This window comes from Podospora pseudopauciseta, chromosome 6 (assembly GCF_035222475.1).
Source record: "Podospora pseudopauciseta strain CBS 411.78 chromosome 6, whole genome shotgun sequence".
NCBI lineage: Eukaryota > Fungi > Ascomycota > Sordariomycetes > Sordariales > Podosporaceae > Podospora > Podospora pseudopauciseta.
Window position 1 is genome coordinate 4,313,518 of NC_085895.1, and position 10,800 is coordinate 4,324,317.

Below are 10,800 nucleotides of genomic sequence, written 5' to 3' on the forward strand. Positions count from 1 at the left end.
GTGGATGCCAAAGTTGGCCACTCATGTGTCTCTGAACGGATTCGTAAAACTCGACACTGCATCGTTACCCTAAAAGCTATGTACCCTGCCTCCCACCATATGTGTACATACTGTTACAAAACCATACCCGTACCTATACCGCTGCACCCACTCCAAATATCATTCCTTACTATATCACCGGACCTCTTTGACCTTCCCGCCCTCAATTCTCATTCTTCTTGTTTTGGGAGCAGGGTCTTGGGCGTCACGCTTGCTGTGCGTGGCCCAGTACTCGTCGAGAACCTCCAAGACTTCCTCGACATTGTTGTAGGGCTGCAGTCTGGCCATGAACTGAATCTTTTCGGTGATGGCAGCCGTGGTGAACTTGGCAGCCGTGACCGGCTCGGCTCTCCATCTGGCCTCCATGGGGTCACGGAACGCGGTCTCGTTGTAACCTAGGTCAGTCAGAGCAGTGACGTTGAAGGCAGCCATCATGTCGTGCTAATGTCAAGGTTAGCTCTGCGCTCAGGGCGACGGGCAGAAGAATACTTACATCCTCGTGAATCAGGTTGTGGCAGTGGAACATGTAGACTCCGTCCCATGGGGCATAATGGGCCTCCACTCTGACAATCTCGTTGGGCGCAAGCCAGACAACATCCTTCAAACCCTGGGCCTCGTAGTTGTAGACCGGTCTGCCATCGTCATTCGAACGCCACAAGACTTTGAAGTCGACCAGGTGAATGTGGATTGGGTGGCTCCATCCGCCGCCGCCGTTCTCGAGCTCCCAAATTTCAACCTTGCCGCGGGGAACATTGGCAAGCACACGGTTGTTGACATCAGCAAAGACGACTCCGTTGATCTGCCATTCGCCATTGGAGCGGTCAAACTTAAAGTGTCTGTCCACACCGGTTCCATCAGGGGTGGGCCAGTCGACAGTAGCTAGAGTGCTGGGAACGGAGCTGGTGTCGGTCACTGGGGTGTTGCCAACGATGAATCTCATGACCTTGTTGGTATGGAGGTAATCGTCGTCCTGGCCCACGTCGTCCGTGTTGCGCAAGGTGATGTTTTGGCCAGCAAATGGCGAAAAGTCAAAGACAACCTCGTACCGCTCTCCCATGCTGATGTAAAGGTCGTTTGTGGTGGCTGGTGAGGTCATCAAGCCGGCATCTGTGGCAATGACTTGGAAAGGGATCTTGGCTGAACTGCCGGTTTGACGCTGGAAGTAGAGCTTGAAGGTGCGGGAGACGGCAGCGTCGAGGAAGCGGAGGCGGTACTTGCGAGGCTCAACGTTGAAATAGGGCCATGGCTGGCCGTTGACGTGGATAACATCGCCAAAGAGCGAGTCCGTCTCACCATTGGTGGTGAACAGACTGCCATTGTTGTTGTACTGCTTGGAAGAGAGCACCAGAGGAATATCATGAACACCGTAACCTGAGGGAAGGTTCAGGACGTCCTCGGCAGGATCATGAATGATGTAGGCCCCAGCCTGGCCTTGTAGGTGTCAGCGGATAAAAAAAAGCTGCAGGGATGGCCATCGTACCAAAATATGCATTCTCAGCAGTGTGCATGAATGCGTGATCGTGGTACCACAGGAAACGGGCTGCCTGTTGGTTGGGATAGTAGTAGTCCTTGAACTCGCCTGGCATGGTCACATCCTCTGCCCAACCATCCCAAGGAGCGCGCTATTCGACAAATGTCAGTCACCAGCCACCAAAGCCACGACAAGGAGACTCACAGAGTATGACCCGTGGAGATGGACCGAGTTTTCGATGCTGGCATTGTTGACGAAGCGCACAACAGCCTCATGGCCTCTCTCTACGATAAAGGTCGGACCGGGAGAGATGCCGTCGTAGCCAACAAGAGTTGCGGGGCCCTTGTTTGGATACACTTGTTGGGTGAACCGGTTGATGTAAACCTCGTAATAGTGAATGGGGTTACCAGTCACTGGGTTGGTAACGGTCCTATGATTGAATCAATACCCCAAGTCAAGCAAAGGTTATGAGAGAAAAGCTCACAGTTTGGGCGTCTTGACCGGAGGAATAGGCAGAGGAAATTGGTAAAGCCAGGGATAGGTAGGACTCTCCCAATCCTTTCTGGCGACCAGCTTGTGCTTTTGCTCAGGCGTAGCCCGACCCAAGACAACAGGCGAGGCCGAGACGGCGAGAAGAGCGGAAGTGAGGATGGACAACATTGCGGGAGATGGAAGGGAGGAAGCCGCTTGAGGAGAGATATCTTTCGAGTCCCAGACGCAGGAAGTCTGGTTCTTTTATCCCTCCTCACGACACCCTCGCAACTCGGGAGGTGGAGTCCCAGGAGCAGTGAATCATTTTGACGCCCGGCTTGCGCCGCTTGGGCTCAACTCGCCACTATTTGGATTCTGAACAGCTCCATTCACAATGTGATGGTGCTAATGGACCGATAGTCTCGTCAATCGGGTCGTGATGGTGGTGGGCACAGGGCAAGACGGCAAGAACTTCCTTGAGTCGTCAAGTTGTAGACCTCATGAACTCAAATCCGAGGAAAGTGCAAGCGTGGATGCATCCACCATCTTCAATATCACGCTGGGGTGTTTGGCCAAGATCCTTGTGGTGGATGCATCAGTCATAAAGTGACCCCAGGTGACTAACCAGCGCCTCTTCCTTTGCATTCGGTGTGTGCTAAAAGGGGAATTCTTACCCTTGATTATTGGCACCAAGAGCATGCAACAGGAGCCTCGCGGCGTGGTAGCCACACGTGGTGGTTGAGAGAGAGAGGCATTGTTATCGATATCTTCCTACCCCAGTCTGACCGTTTGTTTCCCAAGAAATGGTGGTTTGCTTAGCCGAGATAAGCTTTGTCAAGACACTAACATCGAAAGGGCCGTTGACGGCTTGGTTTCCCCAAGGCCGACCGTATATTTGGCGTTCAATACATTGAGGCTTTAGCAGCGGGCATCACGGCGGGATCACAGCATCAATGTCCTGCATTAGGCTTCAGGTCTAGACTTTGCCACGAGATCAGGGAATCTTCAGGCACGATTCTGCACTTGGCTTCTTCCATATGTTTCCCCGAAGAGCTGGATACTAGCTCCTGACTTGAACCGATGGCGCTACTAGCGCCTCACTCCCGCACATGGATCGCTCTGGCGTTATCCTCTTTTGGTTTTCTATCTCGTATTCTTGGCATCGTGTCCAGGATGCTATCCGACGGATTCCGAGCCCATGTTTCCACCCATTTGCTTCTTTACAGCTTCTGTCGAGGCGCGATGGACGACGTGAATGGTGCATGTTTGCGGCGAGAAAAGGGGCAAGGGGTAAATGATTGGACCAAGCTCTCCATGTCCACAACCTTGACCCCCATGTCATCTCATGTCATCCCATGTCAGCCCGTGTCAACTTTCCCGCCATACAACCCAAGGCTTGCATCATGTCAGACGTTTTCATCGCTGTATCGTCTGCCACTGCCGGATTGACATTGACCCGACTGACTGACGAGGGAGTGTTTCCGTCGATGCAGCAGCTCTGGTTCGGCACTTCTAAACGAACACAACAAGCGAACTCGGCTGGGGGCGGAGTTAGCGTCGTGGTTGCATCTCCGCACGGCACGACCCACGAATGCTACCCTAAATCCGAATTATTGACAGGCGTCTGTGATGGCTACTCCCGCGCTAAGCCTTGTACATATTGGGAGTGAACTCGAGCAGACGGAACTTTCCCCGCACCCTACTTCGATGGCTTGCCAGCTGCACATGTCAAAGACCTTTAAAGGTGCCCACAATCCTCCGCGGATGCATACAGACAAAAGGAGCAGGAATACGCGACATCTGTCGGGTAGACTTGCTGCTGCTGGAACCAATATGATAATCGATAGTCCAACTCCCATCAAAAAGAAATGAGCTCGTTTCTTTAGAAAGGTGTATGAAACCGAGCGAGTCGAACTATTGGGTGCTTTGGAAGCAGCACGGTGAATCTATTTTGAGAGAGCTCGGGAGCTCCCAGTGCTCAGGCCCGCTCCAGGCCTGCCGCGGGTGGCGAACCGTGGTTGAGGCTCGGCAGTTTGGTCGATCTTGTGACATGGCCGGTATAGTATAGTTGTTTTCTCTGTCTGTCCTGTCTCGCTTATTCTGCGGTGGTAGTATCAGAGGGTGTCAGTTCGGGGCTTTTAGCTAAGGGATGCAAACCCACTGACAGACCTACCTCTTGGTCATCACCAAGCAGCCAAGCATCCTCGAACCTTAGGTTTCATTGTCTTTGTAAATACTTCTTGCCAAGCATCCGAGAGCAACATCCTCCTGCAGTGGGTCGACTGGGCCGCAGTCGCTCACCATTTCCGCAATGAGATGCGAGGTATCAACATGAACAACACCATGTCTATGTCGCCCCTTGAGCTCGGGGGCCATCTCTACGGCAATGCCCAGAATATCGAATCGTCGGATTGGGAAGGTACCTCGGGATCTGTTCAGAATTACTACCCAGTAGTCTACAATGAGTCAACCTTGGAAGGTCGAGCCGATATGAATAGTCATGTAGTTATGAACAAGTTGTACAAGGTGAAATGACTGAACCGGTTGGAGTTGCCGAGATTATGTTGAGATGTTCAAAAGTATAAAGACACAGGAATCTGTCCTTGGGAATTCAGTTGGAATCAGCCACGGACAACCGGTTTCATCAAACCATTCGTCACTGAACCATACACTGCCCAGACTTTGAGCCATGCTTGTGCTCTTCCCACTTCTCTGCCTCGTCCTCGGGGCCTTGGGGGTTGACATCCCCATGTGGCTGGACGGAGCTCTTGTTGAGTAAGTGACACCAAACGTTGGCTTTGTAGGCTTGAACACTGACCTGAGAAGTGCCACCGCCACCGATGATTCCCACAACACTGGAGGAACCATCTCGGTCAATGGATGGACAGTCCAGGTTCCCAAGAACATGTTGGTTACCTTTCCAGCGGCCTATGTGCCCTGGAAGGACTTTGTAGCTCAAAAGGCTGCCGTTATAGGATACGAGGTCAATGTGTGTCTCTCACATCATCCGACACCGTCAAGAATATACTAACCGAACAATAGGTCGCTGGCAACATTGTGAATGGCGTCTCGATCGCAGCCCAGATTATTGTTCAGGAGTTCGCGATGGAGATCAACCAGGGCTATATTGAGGAGATCAACTTCGACGGCACCATGAAGATTCTGAACGGCCCCATCATTCGAATCAATGACCCCAATGCCGTCTTCTCAGTCGGCTATTCCTCCCCCTTTATGGTGGCCGATGACAAGAGCCCTAGCGTCAGCTCATTCTCTGGCTTCCCCATGTGTGTCCCTCGGTCGTCCAACGACACACTTTGCCCATCCTCTCAGCGGCCTGTTGTTGCTGGCACCCCACGCAGAATCTTGTAAGTACGAATCGGCTCAAAGGTGTCTGTTGACTAACCCAAAGTAAACAGTCAAGCCCCCGACCCGTTGGTCATGGCTCCTTTCCTTCCTGGAGACTTTATCATGTACAGAGGCTTCCGCAACGCGCAGAACCAGCTCATCTGCTTCGACATTGTCGCCTGGAACGTTCAGATCACCACCACAGGCAGCCCAGCTTACATCAGAGTGGAAGAGACACTTGTTGGCGTGTACACTCCCAACACCAACGCCGAGGTGGCCGAAACACGGTTCATCGGCTACACGAGTGATCCCAGCGTCACCGTCTCCATCAGCGCCATTGATATCGATCCCTGCACCGGCCATGAAACCTACAGATCTATCGGTGTTGGACAGGCCCGTCCTGAAGAGGGTGGACGCAACAAGTGGATCGCGCGCATCGACGGGACCACCCCTTCCATCTACACGCGTGAGTACCGCATGGTTGCCTCTAGCGGGACTGTGGTCACCAGGAACGGAATTGTAGCGGGCGAGTATGTCGCTCCCATTCTCGAGTGGATTCAACCTGAGCTCCTCGTTCCCGGTATCGAGCCCATCATCAACGAGTATGCCGCCATGTCCCATCTGACTCGTGGTGTCGGTCCCGACGAGGATGGCAACATCTTTGGTCCTCTCGACCCCTTCCCCCAGTCCGGCGTCACCGTCTTCAACATTTCGACTTGTGCCGGGCCGGTCACCCCTGGAGAGCCGGGCGAGGGGGAGTCACAGACAGCCAACCCCCGTATCGATGCCACGATCCCCATCTCTGCCACCGGAAGCCAAGTTGCCACCGTTCCTCACACCAAGCGTCTCTATGTCCGTCACGATGACACCTTTACCCTTCGCGGCTACCAGGACAACAACAACATGGGCAGCAACGACACCCTGACCTGGAGCTGGTCCGTGTTGACCGATCAGTCTGCTGGAACCCAGTCCAACCTTGTCACTTTCACCCCTTCGTCTGACTCCAAGTCCATCTCGGTCCGCTTTGCCAACTCTGCACCCACCGGCGAGTACGTGTTCCAGCTCGCCATTTCGTCGGCAAACCACAACACCACGGGTAACTTCACCTACACCGTTTCGGTGTTCTCTGGGCCGGATATCGTGTCCGTTGATGCCGTCACCTGGACGAGCGGCCAGAGTGGCACCATCGGTGTCACTTGCAGCAGTTTGTATCTAGTTGACTGGAAGGTCAACATGCAGGTAACTTATCCCGGTGACAGGGGCACCACAACCAGCGCTATGGCGGCAACTCCTCCCGGCAGTGGGTTGTGGTCCTTCTCCTCGAGACGGGTTGACCGGCCTGGCACTATCACATGCAGGAGTGCACTCAACGGACAGGCAACGCGATCTGGGACCACGGCGAAGCGCGCGGTGCAGCTCAAGGCCTGAGGTGGGAGGATAAGAGGGGCATATGTTTGTCAATGTTTGCTAGCATTTTGCCCGTGTCAAAAAATTATAAGCTTGTCTCGCCCTCATGCAAAAGTAATGTTTCGACCCACGCGCGACTCGAACACGCAATCTTCAGAGGTAATTTTAACCGAAATCTGACGCCTTACCATTTGGCCAGCAGGCCACCAATATAAGTATTGTATGCTATTAGACACTTTTTCCTATCAGTTATTCTCCGATGGATTGTAGTATAATCCGTTGAAAAGCGCACCAAAAAAAATGTCCCACTTTGGAAACAGGGGGTAGGATCCGTTGAAGAATTCGATTGTACGATCCGATAAGATTTTTCCTATTAAAATAGAAAATAAAAACATTATTGGAATCGCCTGAATGAGCTATATAGAATGGTATATAGTATATTGTCGTACGAGCGGTGTGGAATGGTATATAATAGATATTAAGTTAGATGTAAAGATTGGTATAAGTATATTAATAATACGTATATATTATAAAGTAAGGTAGGATAATACAATAGTAAGTTATACGATCCGATAATATTTTTCCTATTAAAATAAACGAGTAAAGTATTATTAGAATAGTCTAAACGACCTACATAGAATGATATTAAATGTACTATCGTACGAGCAATATATAATACTATATAATAAATATAAAGCTAGGTATAAGCGTATTACTAATGCGCGTATATAGTAAAGTGAGGTTAAGTAATATATAAGTAAGTTATATAATCCGATAAGGTTTTTCCTATTAAAATATATACTAAAAGTATTATTAAAATAGTTTAAACGATCTATATAGAATAGTATTAAATATACTATTATACGAGTAGTATAGAATTATATATAATAGATATAAAGCTAAATATAAATATATATATAATATATATAGATAGTAAAGTAAAGTTAGGTAATATAAAAGTAAGTTATACGATCCGATAAGTTTTTTCCTATTAAAATATATACTAAAGGTATTATTAAAATCTTTTTAACAACCTATATAGAATAGTATTAGATATACTATTATACGAGTAGTATAGAATACTATATAATAAATATAAAGCTAGGTATAAGGGTACTATTAATATACGTATATAGTAAAGTAAGGTTCGGTAATATATTAGTAAATTATACGATCCGATAATATTTTTCCTATTAAAATAAACGCTAAAAGTATTAGTAAAATAATTTAAACGACCTATATAGAATAGTGTTAGGTATACTATCGTACGAGCAGTATAAAATATTATATAATAAATATAAAGCTAGGTATAAGGGTATTAGTAATATATATAGATAGTAAAGTAAAGTTCGGTAATATATTAGCAACTTATATAATCCGATAATATTTTTCCTATTAAAATATACGTTAAAGGTATTATTAAAATAGTTTAAACGACCTATATAGAATAGTATTAAGTAGACTATCGTATAAGTAATATAAAATTATATATTATAGATATTAAATTAGGTATAAAGATTAGTATAAGTATATTAATAATACGTATATATTATAAAGTAAAGTTGGATAATATAATAGTAAGTTATACGATCCGATAAGATTTTTCCTATTAAAATATACGCTAGAGGTACTATAAAAATAGTTTAAACGATTTATATAGAACGGTACCGGGTATACTATTATATAAGTAATATAGAATTATATATAATAGATATAAAGCTAGGTATAAAGGTGTTACTAGTGCGTATATATAGTAAAGTGAGGTTAGGTAATATAAAAGTAAGTTATACGATCCGATAATATTTTTCCTATTAAAGTAAAAAAAGAAGATATTATTAAAATAGTCTAAACGACTTATATAGAATAGTATTAGGTATACTATCGTACGAATAGTATATAATACTATATAATAAATATAAAGTTAGGTATAAGCGTATTATTAATACGCGTATATAGTAAAGTGAGGTTAGGTAATATATAAATAAGTTATATAATCCGATAAGGTTTTTCCTATTAAAATATATATTAGAGGTATTATTAAAATAATTTAAATAACCTATATAAAATAGTATTAGATATATTATTGTACGAGTAATATAGAATTATATATAATAAATATAAAGCTAGATATAAGCGTATTACTAATACGCGTATATAGTAAAGTAAGGTTAGGTAATATATAAATAAATTATACGATCCGATAATATTTTTTTTATTAAAATAAAAGATAGCGGTACTATTAGAATAATTTAAATAACTTATATAGAATAGTATTGGGTATACTATCGTACGAGTAGTGTGGAATACTATATAATAAATAGTATATAGGTTTAGTATACGAATTATAGCGAAATTAAGTTCGTTTTTATATTACTATTTATTAATATTATTATTTAGAAATCCTTTTATCGTATAATAATCTAAAAGTATTTATCTTTCTTACCTCCTCCTTATACGGTAGTAACTTCGTTAATAAGCGCCGGATTATTATCCTATACTTTCGCCTTACGCTAATACCTTCGAAAATATTATTTATAGTTTATTAAAAGTTAATGGCCTCCGCGAAAGGCCGCGAGTCGTTTTTTAAGCGGTTATATCGTTTAAAAGTATCTTTTTACTCCGGGTTAACTAATAATATAAAGTTTTTTAATTATATTTATTTAGCTTCCTTTTATTTTCCGTCTTTAATATTCTCTTATATTTATGCCTAATAACGGTTTTTCTATTTAATTTTAAGTATTTTAGCTTAATAATATCGCTTAACTTTCTCCTATAAATATATAGCGTAGTTTAAGCTTAGGTATTATCTTAGTACCACTTCCTTTTATAAGCGTATACTATTATTTATATTTTAACCGTTTATATATTTAACGTAATACTTTATATACTTTAATGTAATTTATATAACTTAAAGGCTATCCTTTAGTTTAATTGGGTTTTAAACCTTTTATAAAACGTAATCGTTTAGGTCCTCCTATTAGGCTTTTTCTTATCGGGTTATAGTCCTTTTAATTAACTATAACTTACTTTCCTTACTTACTTTACGTATCGGCTAATAACCGTATAGCGATTTACTTTAATAATACTTTATATATTTATATATAATATACTAAAACTAAAGTGCTTTCCGGTGCTCCGGATATATAAAATAAAGCTATACTATATTTCCTTTATAAAGTATATACTATATAAATATTAGTATATTCTTTAGCCGCTTCGCGATTCCGATATTAGCGACCTTCTTACCTTTTTAATACTTTTCCTAGCTTTTATATAAAAGCTTTATAAACTATAATATATTTTATAAAATAATAATTCCATACTTACTATATTACTTCCCTAGAATTATTTACTTAATAGGTTTTTGTACGAGACCCTCGTCTTTAGCGTATTAGTTAGAGTTTTCTTTAGAGCTTACCGTTCCGCTTTATTAATACTTAATAGTTACTACCTCTATAACCCTCGGTCCTTTCGATATAGTAGTTAATACGATCTCCTTTTTTTATCCGAGCCGTTTAGATACCTTATAATCCTTTTTAAAATATCTTACCTTACTATAGTTAAAATACTTAAAGTTATCTTTACTTTAGCCTCGGCCTTACGGCCTTTATTACTATATAGTATCGATATCTATCGGTCCCGAGTATATAATACCGGAGTAGCTAGTACTAAAGTATCTCTGTTTACGCCTATCGTTAGAGCGATTACCGTTAAAGTATTCTCTATAGCTATTACCGTAATTACCCTTACCGTTATCTCCTTTCTTCTTTATATAATACTCGAATTACTAATCGTCGATCCGTATAGCTATAATAATATACTTATCGATAATATTAAACCTTATTTTTTTATATAACTTATCCTTTACCTTATTTTTAAAGCTATAGTAAAAAAGCTATATTAACTTTTTATCGTTAATAACGCTATATAAGCTATCGATTTTAAAGTAAGCCGCGTAATTAATTACCGAACGCGTTTAGTATAAACTTAAAAGTCTATCCTATACGCGCTTTACTTTATCGTACTCTCTAAATACCTCTTTAAGTTTAGCCTTAAAGGCACGATAA

The 10,800-nt window shown here is 43.3% G+C and overlaps 2 protein-coding genes and 1 non-coding gene across 3 annotated transcripts; 2 read left to right on the forward strand and 1 right to left on the reverse strand.

The window, feature by feature from the left end:
• Positions 1–20: 20 nt before the first annotated feature.
• QC763_611170 (uncharacterized protein) lies at positions 21–2,539 on the reverse strand. The gene is made up of 5 exons (XM_062914942.1): positions 1,995–2,539; positions 1,715–1,940; positions 1,520–1,661; positions 533–1,470; positions 21–480 (listed from the first exon to the last, which is right to left on the reverse strand). The coding sequence occupies exons 1-5, from the start codon at positions 2,168–2,170 to the stop codon at positions 175–177; spliced, it is 1,788 nt and encodes a 595-aa protein (XP_062763716.1). The 5' UTR covers positions 2,171–2,539; the 3' UTR covers positions 21–174.
• Positions 2,540–4,603: 2,064 nt separating this feature from the next.
• Positions 4,604–7,025, forward strand: QC763_611180 (uncharacterized protein). The gene is made up of 5 exons (XM_062914943.1): positions 4,604–4,756; positions 4,808–4,970; positions 5,024–5,346; positions 5,398–6,788; positions 6,849–7,025. Exons 1-4 carry the CDS (start codon positions 4,671–4,673, stop codon positions 6,752–6,754), a joined length of 1,929 nt encoding a protein of 642 aa, XP_062763717.1. The 5' UTR covers positions 4,604–4,670; the 3' UTR covers positions 6,755–6,788; positions 6,849–7,025.
• Positions 6,857–6,938, forward strand: QC763_0101830. The gene has a single exon. It is a non-coding gene; the product is annotated as a tRNA-Arg (tRNA).
• Positions 7,026–10,800: the final 3,775 nt, after the last annotated feature.